The 16,971-nt window shown below is 45.9% G+C and overlaps 1 protein-coding gene across 7 annotated transcripts in view; it reads left to right on the top strand.

Moving 5' to 3' along the window:
• The window catches only part of P4HA1 (prolyl 4-hydroxylase subunit alpha 1), a 73,189-nt gene that overhangs the window by 21,692 nt on the left and 34,526 nt on the right, over positions 1 to 16,971 (top strand). For all 7 annotated transcript variants that reach the window (XR_007357597.2, XM_075130912.1, XM_048857526.2 and 4 more), the window contains 3 exons: positions 1,819 to 1,970; positions 5,089 to 5,226; positions 13,944 to 14,183. Coding sequence is in view for 6 of the 7 variants with exons in the window: in XM_075130912.1 (XP_074987013.1) it covers positions 1,819 to 1,970; positions 5,089 to 5,226; positions 13,944 to 14,183 (530 nt within the window). In the remaining variant the exon portion in view is untranslated. The remainder of the gene's footprint in view (positions 1 to 1,818; positions 1,971 to 5,088; positions 5,227 to 13,943; positions 14,184 to 16,971) is intronic.

The raw sequence follows: 16,971 nt of genomic DNA, 5'->3' as shown, positions 1-16,971 counted from the left end.
ATTACTTCATCATGCTGTTGCTGAATCAATCAGCAGATGGCACATTCCTGATGAACAACACGGAGCCTTCGGTTCTCCCATCTTTGAGGCTTTTGGGTGGATTCCGGTCTGCCCTCCCTAGGGGTCCTCTGGTTGTTTCCACTTGACGCGTTCTTTGGCCGATGGACACTGCATTCTTGGACTGGCACCTCCCTGATCATTCGGTTATTATCCACACCAAGCATCCATCCACATACATCCTCTATCTCTATTTTAATCACAATTGTTAACAAAGCGAGATAAATACAACAAAAGGGTGGGGAGTCTCTGTGTGCTGTTCCTGTTGTTACAATGTATTGCTTTGAGGACAGACTCTGTCTTAGGATGTACTAACGCAATTAGCAGCTTGCAGGTTTCACGCAGAGAGGGAGAGAAACAGTACCAAAACCCAAGAGACCTCTTAATTAGTAATACCCTGGAATTTAAACTATGGAATCAAACTCATTTGTGATTTTAATGCAGAACTTCTTTAATATGATCCAACACTTATGCCCACAGAAGAGCCCCTCACATCAGTGTAGGTAGTGTCTACACTGAAGCACTACAGGTTTACGTGTAGATATACCCATGCTCTGCTGTTGGGGAGGGTCACCGCAACATGGGGCTTCTGTGGGCAGGAAAGGGCTTCAACAGAGGTTTGGAGGATCGAATACAAATGAATTTTTTTTACTACCCAAGAGCCCAGAAGGAGCAGTGAGTCAACTAGATGAACTTACTTTTTGTGTGTCTAAATATAAGGCCTATTTACTGTCTCGATCTAGGTTTATGCAAGATCCCTGCTTTCTGCTGTGGCAGACTAGGAATTCTTTGGCAGCTTTATATGAATATTGAAATAGTATTTTTTATTTGTGTGTGTATAAAAATATAGAAATTACTGAATCAAAAGTTAAATTTTGTAATAGCAGCCCTTGTTTTTCATATTACATTGATTTTACTCTGCCCCTATACTTTCAGTTTTCAAGATGCTGCTGATTTTTATTTAGCATTGCACTGTAGAAATTGTTGAAGGGAAGCTTGGAGATTTTTGCAACTGGATAGGGGACAGCTTCTCACAGAGACATATTTTAGGCTTCCTGCAGATACAGGAATATAGTGCTACATCAGCTTGCAATCAGTTCTTGTATAGGAGGTTTTATTTAGAACCATGAGAGCCAGCTTTTATTTAAAAAACAAACAAACAAAAAAAAAACAACTTAGATTCTAGAGCACAGTTTCCTGGCAAAGACCAGAATATATGGCCCCGGGTTGAGCATGCTCGGTGACTAACTTTCAAAATTTAATATTTAGCCACTGATATTTTTTCCCTGTTAAGAGTAAAACGTGTTTCCAACTACTGTTTTTGGAAAGTACAAAAATATATCTAAACATTACATATTAATAAATTACCAAGACCCTGGGTAAGATTTTATATTGGACTATTCATTCCTGAGTACAATTTTATACAGGAATTGCTGAGATACTACCTATGGCAGTATGTATTTACCTTTCTTCCTGCATATTGTAGAGGAGTCCTATGTTGGTGCATTGTGCTTTAATGCTGAAGGATCATGAGAATGATGCTACTTCAAGGTTTACACCAGCAGAGGGAGGGCTGAGAAAGATGACATTTTTGATTCCTTGCAGATAAACTTTGCATACAGAGAAAGTAAAAATAAACAACTTGTACTGGAAGCTTTATCAGCCAAGAGAGTCATGTAGCTTAGCATTAGTTTTACAATACATAGGAAAATATTTAGGTGATACCATATTAAGCTTATTCCTAATATATATGTTTCATAGATGGGCAGAGAAGTTAGATCAACTGACAGACACTGCTACAAAAGACCCAGAAGGATTCTTGGGGCATCCTGTAAATGCATTCAAGTTAATGAAACGACTTAACACCGAGTGGGGTGAACTGGAGAATCTGGTCCTGAAGGACATGTCAGATGGTAAGTTTGAGGAGATTTTGGAGTTATCGACACACAACTATTGCTCTGATTAACATTATCACCCTAATGCCAAGCAAAGCACAACTTTGTTTTTTGAGGAACATACTTTTTTTTGTACTGCACCTGCAGTAGAAATAACAATGGTCAAACACTTTTGCTGAGAGAATTATTTGACTTGTATCTTGCATGCATTGTCATTGAAATTGGATTTCTGTCATGTTTTCCATGACTTTGTGAGTCTCTCTGTAGAAGAAGACCCTGTTTTTTCTGTATGTAGGTACATGTAATGCACTTATCACCTTTTCAAATTGCTGATTGTGCTGGTAAAAAGTTGAACCAGCTCTGAGCTATACAGAAAGAGATCAAAAGCTCACCAATAAAACTTCAGTGACAAAGGGAGTAAATTCAGAGAGCTCGAACTCCTCAAAGTGGACTATTTGTGATGGTTCTTGGGGTGTCCAGGACTGAGTCACCTTGTTACCCCTCTGCCTCCAGCAAAAGGGAAACTTGCTTGTGTTTTAACTGGGTGTCAGCTCCCTGAAACAGCAGTCTGAGTGGCTAACGATCTCCTCAGGGCTTTGCCAGCCCTTACTTTGCCTTGCAAGTTAACAATAGGTGCACCCCAGTCCCCAAGACCTTTTGAAGCATTCCACTGTAGTATTTAACACCTTATCTGCTGAGCACTCCCAGTAATACCAAGTATGCCCCCCCAAAGCGAACCGTATACTTACCAGTTTACTCATAGACTTTAAGGGCTAGAAGGGGACCATCATGCTCATCTAGTCTCACCTCCTGCACATTGCAGGCCACAGAACCTAACCCACCCACTCCTGCACAAGGTCCATAGCCCCTTGCTGATTTAGTGAAGTCCTCAAATCTTGATTTAAAGAGTTCAAAGTTACAGAAAAATTCAGCATTTACTTTCGTTCAAACCAGCAGGCAACCAGTGCCCCATGCTGCAGTGGAAGGTGAAACCCCCCGCAGCATCTCTGCCAGTCTGAGTTGGGGGAAAAAGAGAGAGAGCAACCCCCTGTGGTTCAGTCTCCAGTGTCTTGTCTCCCTGTTGACTTAGTATGTGAATGGGGGGCCTCCGTTGTGTTAAGTTCACAACACTTAATTTACATTAATTTATACCCCTTTCACCATCCTAAAACAATTCTTCTCTCCCTCCAACATCCTAAAACAGAACATAGAAGAAAAAAATTAATTTGAAGGACTGATATTCAGACGTGTCCTCTAGTTTGAATCCGGGTTTTCATTCATGCAAAGTATTGTGAAAATTAGACTTAAACTTATTTAATACAGAGAAGAAAAGGAGTACTTGTGGCACCTTAGAGACTAACCAATTTATTTGAGCATGAGCTTTCGTGAGCTACAGCTCACTTCATCAGATGCATACCGTGGAAACTGCAGCAGACTTTATATATACACAGAGAATATGAAACAATACCTCCTCCCACCCCACTGTCCTGCTGGTAATAGCTTATCTAAAGTGATCAACAGGTGGGCCATTTCCAGCACAAATCCAGGTTTTCTCACCCTCCACCCCCCCACACAAATTCACTCTCCTGCTGGTGCTAGCCCATCCAAAGTGACAACTCTTTACATAATCAAGTCGGGCTATTTCCTGCATGGATGGGCTAGCACCAGCAGGAGAGTGAATTTGTGGGGGGGGGTGGAGGGTGAGAAAACCTGGATTTGTGCTGGAAATGGCCCACCTGTTGATCACTTTAGATAAGCTATTACCAGCAGGACAGTGGGGTGGGAGGAGGTATTGTTTCATATTCTCTGTGTATATATAAAGTCTGCTGCAGTTTCCACGGTATGCATCTGATGAAGTGAGCTGTAGCTCACGAAAGCTCATGCTCAAATAAATTGGTTAGTCTCTAAGGTGCCACAAGTACTCCTTTTCTTTTTGCGAATACAGACTAACACGGCTGTTCCTCTGAAACCTGTCTTAATACAGAGAAACTCTCCCACATTTTCCATATAAACTTCTACTAAAATAAGGCATCTTTCAACATACTTGCATGTGAAATTAGTGATTGTCTGTTGTTAGGGAAAAAGGGTTTCCCTCCCGTGTAGGGTTAGGAGGGTAGCCTTCCCTGGACTTCTGTATTAGCCAAACAAAACACAGAGTCTTGGCTCTTTGATAAAGTGAGGCACTTTATTGCTAGCAAATACGACAGCTGAAGGGCTCACCAATTCCTTTTCAGAGGAAAATGGTGAAGCCCCGAACAAAGAACAGGGATGAGCTTTTATAGCTTGGTTCAACATACATTGTGATATCTCTTCCAGTTCGAACCGGTTAACCCAGTCGGTTTGAAGTTCTGGGGTAGGTACGAGCATGGAGGCTTATCTGTATAAGGAATTCTCTTCCCAAAAGCAGGGAGTGCAGGTTACACACAGTTCACATTCTTTCTATCCATAAACAAAGTAGAAAGGACAGATAAGCATAGAAAAAAGACAGCAGCGTAGCTTCACATGATTATAGGGTCATTTTCTGGGTTATTTTCCCTATCACTGTTCCCTATACATTTGCTGAAACAATATCTCAGATCCTGCCTCAAGGTTGATCCTGCATGGGTAGTAACAGTGATACAATTTTTTTTTTCCTCTATGCTACTTTATCTCAAATCATTACCATGATATTGCATAGGGATTCTTTTGGAAGAAGAGCCTTAAGACAACAGATAAAGAAACTATGTTAAAATTAATTATCCTTGTCTTTGAATTTGCTGTGTATTGGTTATTGATTTACTTATTTTTAAAAACATTTCAGCATGGTTGGTCTTGTGTGTGATGTTTGGTTCATTGGCCTGTTAGGACACTCATGAAATGACTATTGAATAATCAAGAGAGGTGCACTGTTAGCATATTACTGCTCCGTACAAATAGGTTTACACACTGTTTATCTAGAGTTCCACCCAAAGGTGGTAGCTTTTCCAAGAAGATCTGCCTCTGATTTAATAATAGCCTGCAGTGACATGCTAGTTTTCATCCAACAACTTGTATAGGGATATTTATTTGTAATTAAATGTGTTAATGTAAAACTCCCAGGACAAGAAAGCCCAGTCCTTTCCTTGATCTCTCTGACCTTTCTTTTTTTTTTCCGAAGGCTTTATCTCTAATATGACTATCCAACGCCAGTATTTTCCTAATGATGAAGATCAGGCTGGTGCAGCCAAAGCTCTCCTACGGCTCCAGGATACCTACAATTTGGATACAGACACCCTCTCCAGGGGGAATCTTCCGGGTAAGAAGCACCTGAGCTAGTTTGGAAAAATAGCGGTGCAGTTACAGAATATCTAGATTATAAACCCTTTTGAGGAGTCTTTTCTTCATGCCTGTCTATAAAGCGCCTAGCATGCTGTTAACAATAGGAAAAAACCCAGACTTTCCTAGTCTTCAGCCAGTCTCTGATAACCTGGCCCACAGCACACAAGCTTATGTAAACTGAACTGCTGCAGGGAGTTGTAAGTCGCATCTCCCGGTGTCAGCCTGTACCGTAGAGAACACTCTACTCAAGGCAGGATGAGCACTGGTACCATAGCACTTCCTTGGGATTTTCCGATGGGGATTTTTCCGTACTGAAATGCTATGTGCCCCACCCACACTCCTTCCCAGGCTCACTTTTTGGGTGTGTTGGTCTTTTCTTCAGTTCTTTGGTGGTGAGTATGTTGCAGCTGTTTTTCTTCATCACTTTCTCTTCCTCTGATGGGCTTTCTGCTGCCAGGACCTTGTGCTTGGGTTTAGAATGGCAAAAATTGGCATTAAACTCCAACTGTATCTAGCCCTCTCTGTGTAAGTCAATGTTAGTATGTAGGAGGAATAAACATCTGGTAGTTTTATTTGTCATATTTTTGGCTTCTTACGGAGCTATTGCCTCTGATCAAGCAAAGCTGCACTCTGTCTCTCCTAGAGCAAGATTAGTTGCTCAATATTTAAAGTTGCAATTGAGTTTCCATTTATAAGTCCACTGCATAGCTCCTCTCTAAAATACCACAGAATTAGCACACTTGGCTGGATAAATATTCCTATTATGTTAATGCAAGCCTTTAACCTATGGCTTGTATATAAAACTGAGTTCAGTAGGTAAACAAATCACTGCACTAATCACTGATGGTTAAAATGTGCCAATTTTGGTTAAAATATACCTATTCTGTACATTTATTGTTAGAGTATTTCATGATGTTATGTTAAAGAAAAATATTAAACAGGAATGAGATATTGATTAAGAGTAAATATTGTAATCGGCAAGCTGTATTTTAAAAGTCTGTATCTGAATGTGTGCAGTGGAAAGCATGTTAGTAAAAAAGAATGCTATTATATAGTTTGTTCATATTATATTATATATGTTTATTCACGTCCATTCCACATTAGGTGTGCACACGCTGCATGCACGAATGTTGGAAACTTTTTCCCTTAGCGTTTCCCGGCGGGCCCCCCGAGTGGTGCCACTGTGCTGTGCATATATACCCCTACCGGTTTGACCCCTCGAGTTCCTTCTCACCATCTGTGGTGGCGTTGGAACACCTCTTCCCCTCCCCCTCCCCCTCTCCCCCCAGTAGTCCCTTAGCCTTTAGGGTAGCTGTTATCAGTTTGTTTACATACAGATTGTGGACACTTAAGTCATTAGGTGCTTGGAGGCCTCCAGCACCTGCTCCAGGGCTTCAAGGCTTGCACCACGTGCTGCAAACCTATGCCAGTTAGTGACCCCCCACGACTCATGTCTAAGTTGCCTGGGGGATGGACATCAAACTGAAAGGTGTAGGATTTGCAAGGCATTTAAGCCAAGGACAAGGAAAGAAAGAGACTGTATGGGAAGAACCCTCTGACGCCCATGCCTCGGGTGCCGATGAGGGGTAAGCTGGCAATGGTGTGCCACTCGAGGACACGCTCCTGGAGTTGGTCTGGGTCGAGCTCCGACTCTGCAGACTCGCACTTGCCAGGGGCGCAGAAGGAGGTTGCGGCACCGGCAGCGGGTCAAAGCGAAGAAGCACCAGAAAGGGCACGCAGCTCTCCGGCACTGCCCAGAGACCAGCACCGGGAGGAGCTGAGATGGCCCTTGCCAGAGGTCTCCCGCAGACAGTCCCAGTCCAGGGAATGCCAGTCCCAGTCCAGATCCTGGTCCCGGTACCGCTCCTGGTCCCGCTCAACCAGGAGGTGCTCGTTCTCCCGCTGGCGCAGATTGTTGGCACTGCCATGGCCTTTGCGATCGGCGTCGCCACAGTCCGGCGCTGGCTTCGGCCGCTATAGCTACCCGCACCGGGGCCCAGAAAGCAGGGACCCTCAGGGGAGCTGGCAACGTGAATGGGGGCCACCAGGCCATTGGCCCTTCTGGACCCCTTTGGCCTATCAGGAGCACCAAGGGGCCCCGTCCAGGGCACGTTACTTGGTGCAGAGATCCCAGTCCCTGCACCGACGCCAGAGGTGCCAGAGGCAACAGTATCCTGGCCTCCAGCATTCCCCCCCAAGCATAGACCGGAGAGTCCGGCACCAAGTCCAGTGCCATCCCATGGACCCCCACCCTGGCCTGAGCCAGAGGCCCTTACCACAGGAGATGGGGAGCAGGAGGACCAACCAGAGGGGTTTGAGCAGCAGCTAACCTCCTCATCTTCCCCCGATGAGGCGGTGGAGGGTACAGAGGTGTCTGGCCCTCTGCCGATAGACCATAGAGCCCACCAGGAACTGCTGCACAGAGTTTCCCAAATTTTGGGGTTGCAGGCTGAGGAGACGGTTGAGCAGGAAGACCCCATGGTGGACATTTTGAGCCCCAAAGGTCCATCCAGAATAGCACTCCTGCTCATTAAGACCATTCAGTCTAACTGTAAGACTATATGGCAGACCCCGTCCTCCAGCACTCCAACGGCTAAAGGAGTAGAGCATAAATACTTTGCCCCATCTAAGGGCTGTGAGTTCCTGTTCTGCCACCCAAGTCCATGCTCCCTAGTGGTTTCGGTGGTGAATGAAAGGGAGCACCATGGTCAGCAGGCCCCGGCCCCTAAGGCCAAGGAGGCGAAACGCCTGGACCTTTTTGGTAGAAAGGTGTACTCATTTGGGGGCCTTCAGTTGAGGATTGCTAACCAGCAGGCCATCCTCAACAGGCACAATTTCAGCTCCTGGGCAGTGGTGGGGAAGTTTAAGGACTACCTCCCGCAAGGTTCCCAACAGGAGTTCACAGCCCTGGTGGACGAGGGCAAGGCAGTAGCCAAGACCTCTCTCCAGGCCTCCCTGGATTCGGCAGACGCGGTGGCTAGAACTATTGCATCAGGGGTGGTCATGAGGCGCTCAGTGTGGCTCCAGGAGTCAGGCCTGCCGCCCGAGATCCAGAATACACTCCAGAACCTCCCCTTTGAAGGGTCTGGGGGCTCTTCTCGGACCAGACGGATGCAAGGCTGCATAGCCTCAAGGACTCGTGAGCTACGCTCAAGTCGCTGGGTATGCACACCCTGGCGACCCAGAAGAAGCCCTTTAAGCCGCAGCCTTCCCCTCAATGCCAGTACCAGCCTCGCCGTAGGCATGAGCCTTACCATAGGCGAGGCAGGGATAACAGGCGATGGCGCAATAACAATAATGCACCAGGCCAGAACCAAGGCCAGCACAAACCCCAGCCAGGCACTAAGTCAGGCTTTTGAAGGTGTGCTCGAGGACACCTAGAGGAGGAAGTCCGCTCGCTGCTAGAGGTGGGGGCAGTAGAGGCGGTGCCTCACAGCCTAAGGGGAAAAGGGTTCTACTCCCTGTACTTCCTCATCCCCAAGGCCAAAGGGGGCCTTCGTCCATCCTAGACCAGCGCGGGCTCAACAAATTCCTGGTCAAGGCCCGGTTCTGCATGGTTTCTCTGGGCACCATCATCCCTTCCCTGGATCCGGGGGACTGGTACGCTGCCTTCAACATGAAGGACGCATACTTTCATATCGCCATCTTCCCACCACATCGGTGGTTCCTACGCTTCACCAGGGACCAAGAACATTACCAGTTTGTGGTTCTCCCATTCGGTCTAGCCGCGGCTCCAAGGGTGTTCATGAAGTGCATGGCAGTGGTGGCGGCCTTCTTACGGAGGCAGAGAATCCGGGTGTACCTGCACCTCGACGACTGGCTCCTGGCGGGCTGATCCGAGGTGGAGGTGCAGGGCCATGTGGAGGTGGCCCTGAGATTGTTCCGTGAACTGGGGCTCCTGGTCAACATCCCCAAGTCCACGCTCGTACCCACGCAGAGAGTAGAATTCATAGGGGCGGTCCTGGACGCGGTGGAGGCCAGGGCAAGCCTTCCAGTATCCCAATTCCAGGCTATTCAACAAGTAGTGGCCTCCCTGCGCCAGTTTCCAACAACAATGGCCAGGTGCTGCCTGCAGCTGCTGGGCCACATGGCAGCATGCACGCATGTGGTCAGGCATGCCAGACTGAGACTCAGGACTCTAGAGGCGTGGCTTGCTCGGGTGTACTGCCCAGGCAGGGACCCCCCTGGACTTGGTAGTGACAGCCCCAAGGGATGTGCTGGACCCCCTGCTGTGGTGGCAGTTCCAGCCTGTGGTTTGCAAAGGCATCCCCTTTGCCGCCCCACTTCTGGACCTGATGCTGGTGACGGATGCGTCAGACCACAGATGGGGGGCTCACCTGGGGGACCTCATGATGCAGGGGTTGCGGTCTGAAGCAGAGCGGTCGCGCCATATCAACGTGAAGGAGCTCAAGGCGGTTTGTCTCGCCTGCCAGACCTTTCATGCCACTCTGAGTGGTCACAGCGTGACAATTCTGACAGAAGACACTGCCATGTTGTATATTTACAAGCAAGGCGGGGCTTGTTCCTTGCCACTCTGTCGTGAGGCTCTCCACCTCTGGGACCTTTGCATAGCCCATGCAATTCACCTCGAGGCATCCTATCTCCCAGGGGTGTGGAACGAGCTGGCTGACTTCCTCAGCAGGTCATACTGCGTGCATGAGTGGACGCTCAGGGTGGACGTCGTGCTTTCGCCCTTCCGCAGATAGGGGTTTCCCCGGGTAGATCTGTTTGCCACCAGGGCCAAGGCTCAGTGCCCGTGGTTCTGCTCGTTCCAGGGCCGCAGCCCAGGCTCACTCGTGGACGTGTATGCAATCCCGTGGAGAGGGGGTTTGATGTATGTCTTTCCCCCCGCTCCCCTTGGTGCACAAGGTCCTGCTCAAGGTGCGCAGGGACAGGGCGGCGGTGATCCTCATCGCCCCAGCCTGGGCCCACCAACACTGGTACAAGTCGCTCCTAGAGCTGTCGGTGGAGGCCCCAGTAGGCCTGCCCCTACACCGGGACCTCATTTCACAGGACGGTGGGTGGCTTCTCCACCCCGACCTGCAGTCACTGCACCTGACGGCGTGGAGGCTCTGTGGCTAAATGCCCTGGAGAGCCAGGGCTCCCTTCCTGTGCTGCAGGTTCTGCTTAGCAGTAGAAAGCCTTCTACCAGGGTGGCCTATATGGCCAAGTGGAAAGAGTTCTCATTTTGGTGTGAACCCTGACAGGTGCGGCTGGGTCAGGCCCTGGTGCAGGCCATTCTGGAGTACCTCCTGCACCTCAAGCACCCCGTCCTCACTCAGAGTGCACCTGGCGGCCATCTCTGCCTTCCATCTGGAGTTTCTCGGAGGGGGGGGCTCGGTGTTTTCCCACGCAATGGTGGGATGGTTCCTTAAGGGGTTGGAGAGTGTGTTCCTGTACTCCTGCCCCCCCAGTCCCTCCATGGAACCTTAATCTGGTCCTTTCTAAGCTCATGAGACCCCCTTTTGAGCCCCTCACTACCTGTTCTCTCCGCCACCTTTCCTGGAAGGTGGCGTTTCTGGTTGCTGTTACCTCGGCCAGAAGGGTGTCCAAACTGAGGGCCCTCACCTCTGAGCCACCATCCACAGTATTTCACAAGGACAAGGTGCAACTCTGGCCGCACCCGAAGTTCCTCTCTAAGGTGGTCTCCCAATTCCATCTGGGCCAGGACATTTGTCTGCCAGTGTTCTTCCCAAAACCCCATATGGACCTAAGTCACCGCAGCTTGCACACCCTGGGTGTGCATCGAGCGCTGGCGTTCTATTTTACACCAAGTCCTTGCACAAATCTGCACAGCTGTTTGTGGCTATAGTCGAGAAGATAAAAGGCCTTCCAGTGTCAGTGCGGCGGATTTCATCTTGGATTACAAACTGCATCCGGGCATGCTATGAGCTCGCAGGTGTTCCGGCCCCAATGGTCATGGCCCACTGGACCAGGGCGCAGACGACTTCCACGGCTTTCCTGGCACAGGTCCCGATCCAGGAGATCTGCAGAGCAGCCACCTGATCCTCAGTGCACACCTTCACGACCCACTATGCGGTCAACCAGCAGGATAGAGAGGACGCTGCAGTTGGCAGAGCGGTCTTCCGTGCAGTTGTTCCGTGACTCCTACCCTCCTCCAGAGGTAAGCTTGTAATTCACCTAATGTGGAATGGACGTGAATAAGCACTCGAGGAAGAAAAAACTGTTACTTACTTTCTCGTAACTGTTGTTCTTCGAGATGTGTTGTTCACGTCCATTCCACCACCCACCCTCCTACCCCTCTGTCGGAGTCGCCGGCAAGAAGGAACTGGAGGGGGTCGGGCCGACGGGTATAAATGCACGGCACAGTGGCGCCACTCGGGGGGCCCACCAGAAGCCGCTAAGGGAAAAAGTTTTGAATGCTCGTGCACGCATCGTGCGCACACCTAATATGGAATGGACGAAGAACAACAGTTACGAGAAAGCAACTAACCGGTTTTTTTTGTTTTCTGGTTTTGTTAATCTTAAACTTGACTATTCTTTCAAGATTTGACTTCGTTTAAAACCCCCCCACAGATTTTTATCATTTGTTGTCTTCTATAAGAAATTAAGTGAATTTATGGACCATATTCTACTATCTTTCTTGGAAGCAAGCCTGTGCAGCCCAAACTGTGTGCTGCCTGCTAGTATAATTCTGCTTTTGAATAGTATTGTGATAAAATTGCATCAGAGAACCCATCATAATTGCTGATAAGTTACATTTTCATTCTAGAAGTAAAATTCTCTAGTTTTCTTGGCCTCCAGGGCTAATGGAATTCTAAATCTCTAGTATTTTATCGGTTTTGGTCACCATTTGTCTTCTGTATGATTTTTCAGTCACTTAATGTGTCCAGTTTTCCCCCACAATCTCTCCACTTTCTCCAATTCAGTTGAGCATTGCTGCTACTTTGCCTAATTCTTCTGCTTTTCGATCTTCTGCATTTCAGATCTTGCTGTTTTTTAAACTGATATTGTACTAAGCAGTTGCCCTGGCTATTTCTGTAGCAAAATGAACAATTACTGTAGAATTTCCCTGACAAATAAATCTGTTTAGTTATCAGTGCTAGTGATGTGATGAGTGTGGACCCTGTGCTCAGCACTTTGTTTATATTAGGGCTCCTTAAATTTAGTTCATCTGTGGATGTTCAGTTTCCTGAGCATCTACATCAGACCTGCAAGCAACTAACGTTATGGGAGAGGAGGCCCGAGGCTGTGCCCTTTTGAAACAGAATCCCAAGAGGGTAGGCTCCCAACAACCTTCCTCTGCTACCTCTTTTTGCACTGTAGACATACCAAAAAAAACCCATTTGTGGCTGGTCCAGGTCAGCTGACTCAAGCTTTCCGGGGCTGGGCTGTGGAGCTATAAAATTGCAGACTAGGTATTTGGCGTCAGGCTGGAGCCCAGGCTGAGACCCACGAGGAGGGAGGGTCCCAGAGCCCAGGCTCCAGCCTGAGACTGAACTGCTATGTTAGAGCCCCATGAGTTAGCTGACCCAGGCCAGCCACACATGTTCTATTGCAGTGTAGATGTACTCTAAGAGGTTGAAGGTGGTTTAACTTCTCTGGGACAGTTGGTATGAAATCTCAAGACAGTCTAAAACTCAAGAGTTTAATTAAAAACAAATCTTAAGAAGAAGAGAAGATCCGATTTAAACAAAAGAAATTGAATGCGCAACCTATTTAGTCTGAAATCCTGAAAAAGCTCATCTCTGGTTTAATTACAGTGAATAGAAAAATGATATTGCACTGTTAGAGAACTCCTTTTTCCATTCTCATCCTTTTGGCAGGTTAGTCTCTCAGGGCTGGTCTTTCCCAGAAAATTTCATTGTTAGAACGCAACCTTGAGAAGTTGCAGGGCAGAGGTCAGATTCTGCAGAATAGAAAACAATGAAATCCATAATTTATGTCCATGATTTCTTTAACTTCAGGTGTAAACGAAAAGCAGTTAAGCTGATACAATGTCATGGACAATGAAGGATACTGCATTTTTCTGTAGAGTTTTTTTTTTCACTCCACCCTGTATTTCCAAATATTTGCCATTCCCTTTTTACAAGACAGAATTTGATTCTTCAATGGGCCCTGAATTACAGTGGCAAAAATAGAAACCTGTAATTTACTTATGAAGACTTCAAATTAAACTTTCAAATAGAGGCCATTTTAGACTCTGCTTCTAAACATGAGTTACTTCAAAACCTTTGCCAGTTGTGCAGTTACTGATTATCATAGTTGATGCTTTTTTCCCTCCCTCATTCTAATCATCTTGCCAGTTGCTAATAAGATGTCCCAGACAAGCTTTTGAAAGAAATAAAATGTATATGGAAAGTGCCTAACCCAAGATCTAGGGCCAGTGCTTGAACAATTCTTAAAACTACTGCTGGTAGAAAAGAGAATTTAAGTTGATTTAGGTCAATATTGTTTCTGCATAATGTGCTTTTCAGTCACAAAAACCTTTGTAGAATTCGCAGCAACTAGTCAATGAAAAACTTTGTGCTCTAGGGATTTAACTTCTGAGGATTCAACAATATCGCCACTAACAAAGGTAAGTACATTCTAAACTCTGGGAGCCAGCACTAAACAGAATTTAATTTGTTCAGTGGGGAGTGAGAAAATGTGTGACAACTGAACACAGGTGTGCTATTCAAAATATTATGATTCCAAATCCTACATACCTTGTCTGTCTGTTGCTTTCTATAGGTGTAAAGCACAAGTCTTTTTTAACAGCTGAAGATTGCTTTGAATTGGGCAAGATTGCATACACTGAGGCAGACTACTATCATACTGAGCTGTGGATGGAGCAAGCTCTGAAACAGCTTGATGATGGAGAGGTGTCTACTGTTGACAGAGTCTCCATTCTAGATTATTTGAGTTATGCTGTGTATCAGCAGGGGGACCTGGACAAAGCAATGATGCTCACCAAGCGACTTCTTGAACTGGGTATGTTGTTAAGAGACTAGATCCACAATATATTGTAAAACTGGTCGGGAAATTCTGTGATGTAGCAGTTTTCATAATATGGTCTGTAGATTACTTTTGTTTCAGAGTAATTGTGGGTAGCTGCTTCTGTCATACAGGTGAACGTCTGCCAAAATAAAATGGGTGAGGAATCATAGACTTTAAGTTCAGAAGGGACCATTATGATCGTCTAGTCTGACCTCCTGCACAACGCAGGCCACAGAACCTCACTCACCCACTCCTGTAACAAACCCCTATCCTATGTCTGAACTATTGAAGTCCTCAAATTGTGGCTTAAAGACTTCAAGGTGCAGAGAATCCTCTAGCAAGTGACCCGTGCCCCACACTGCAGAGGAAGGCGAACAACCCCCAGGGCCTCTGCCAATCTGACCTGGAGAAAAATTCCTTCCCGACCCCAAATATGGCGATCAGCCAAACCCTGAGCATGTGGGCAAGACTCATCAGCCAGACACCCAGGAAAGAATTCTCTGTAGTAACTCAGATCCTACCCCATCTAACATCCCATCACAGGCCATTGGGCATATTTACTGCTAATAGTCAAAGATCAGTTAAATGCCAAAATTAGGCCATCCCATCATACCATCCCCTCCATAAACTTATCAAGCTTAGTCTTGAAGCCAGATATGTCTTTTGCCCCCACTGCTCCCCTTGGAAGGCTGTTCCAGAACTTCACTCCTCTGATGGTTAGAAACCTTTGTCTAATTTCAAGTCTAAACTTCCTGATGGCCAGTTTATATCCATTTGTTCTTGTGTCCACATTGGTACTGAGCTTAAATAATTCCTCTCCCTCCTTGGTATTTATCCCTCTGATACATTTATAGAGAGCAATCCTGTCTCCCCTCAGCCTTCTTTTGGTTAGGCTAAACAAGCCAAGCTCTTTGAGTCTCCTTTCATAAGACAGGAAGGTATCCAATCCAGCAGTTACACCCATTGTATTAAAAGATGATGCAAATAATCTTCCCTAATATTACTTTTTCAAATAAGAATAGCTGCTGCAAGGATGTTATGGGATCAGCACTGGGAGTTTGGCAAGGGAGGAGGGCCACAAAAGTATGCCTGCCTTAAGAAATGATCTGTAACATGAAGCTGACTACTTGAGGTACATCTGAATTCATTTTTGGATGGGAGTTTGCATTTGAGGGAATGGTTGTTTCGGTTTTGGCCTAAATTTTACTCCTTGCATACATTTGTTTCCAAGAAGGGTAAATGGAAAATTAAAAAATCCATCCTTAAAGAAAGGAAGAGACAAATACTTCTTGTAGAATTGGGCAGTTCCTGCCATGTTATAAGTTCTTTTGGCATGGAGTCTCTTCCTGTGTGATTTATACAGTGACTTGCACAGTGGAGGGTTGCCAGCTGTCCAGTTTTCAACTGAACACCTGGTCGAAAAGGGACCCTCTCCAGCCCAGTGAAAATGAGCGAGTGAGTGAAGATGAGGGAGAGCAAGGGAGGGAGTGGCAGGACCTCGGAGAAGGGGTGGGGCAAGGGTGTTCGGTTTTGTTTGGTGAGAAAGTTGGCAACCCTAGGGGGCCCTGATTGTCGTTGAAGCATTTGGGTGCTACTTTTAATACAAATGATGATTGATATAGAAAAATATGCAAGTAACTTTGACTAAAACTCTTTTTACAGGGATTATAAATTTGGCCTCAAACATGCTGTATGCTTAAACTTGACATTCAAAATCACAGTGTATTTTTATAAATTGATTTATAATCCATTTTGGCTTTGCATAGCTACAAAATTGTATCTGGTTTAAAACTTGATTATGGTGTTAGTTTCATAGCAATGTTGCATCAAATTAATATGTTTAATAACCAAGATATGTCAGTGACTGCATGTTTAATCATTTAGAAGTTCAGTTATGTACTATGTAAAAATAGCAGCTTGCTCAGCACTTGCTCTTGTGTATATCCTTTCTCTCTAGGCACTCACATAGCTCTCATCGCCACAGTATCTGAACACCATGTAGAGTCAACGCTTCTTTATTTTCTAAATTGTCTAAAATTTGTTTTACTGTCTTTTCATTCTTCTTTGCTATACAATCAGTATAGCTTCCCTCTCCTAAAGATGAATTCTGTTCTTCTGTGTACATAAACACAGTTGTTTATACTGAGTTCAGAATGCAGGATCTCTCTTGTTAATTGTACATGAGGCTGGAAAAACCCATATTGAGTCTGCAGAGCTGGCCCATGAAAACTATCTTTTAAATTGCGGACTGAGCAGTTTTGATTTGGAATAATTGAAAGACAACAAATATAGAATCCAGTAATGGCTTGCCTAGTGATATTTAAACACAATGGCATAGTATATCTAAGCATTTGTCATTTTCATCACTGTGTGGTATCTGAGTGCCTGAAGGAGGATGTTCTAATCTTAATTCTGAATTAATCCTTTCACAGCAGTAAAACCCCTTCATCAGTAAATGGAGGAATGAGCTGGCATAGTTTGTTAAACTAGCACTTTTTTCTACCAAATTTTGTCAGCTGTCAGTATTCCTGGCCCAACTCTCTCCCTGTTGAGTTTCCTGATGGGACAATGCAGTCTATTTCACACACAATATCCTCATTTCTCTGTCTCCCTTTATAGTCTTGCAGGCTGTCTCCCCCATGGAATAGTTTAAAGTTTATTCTATCTCTTAACTGTTGCTGGGTAGTACTGCTTCCAGTGGAGGTGTCAGTTTCTTGGATTTAGAGGGTTTAAGCTAAGGTTTTCCTTGCCCATTCTCTGCTTCCCTGTACAATGAGCAATG

Source organism: Caretta caretta, chromosome 7, assembly GCF_965140235.1.
Source record: "Caretta caretta isolate rCarCar2 chromosome 7, rCarCar1.hap1, whole genome shotgun sequence".
NCBI classification, from domain to species: Eukaryota; Metazoa; Chordata; order Testudines; family Cheloniidae; genus Caretta; species Caretta caretta.
This window is presented reverse-complemented; position numbering and strand designations above follow the sequence as displayed.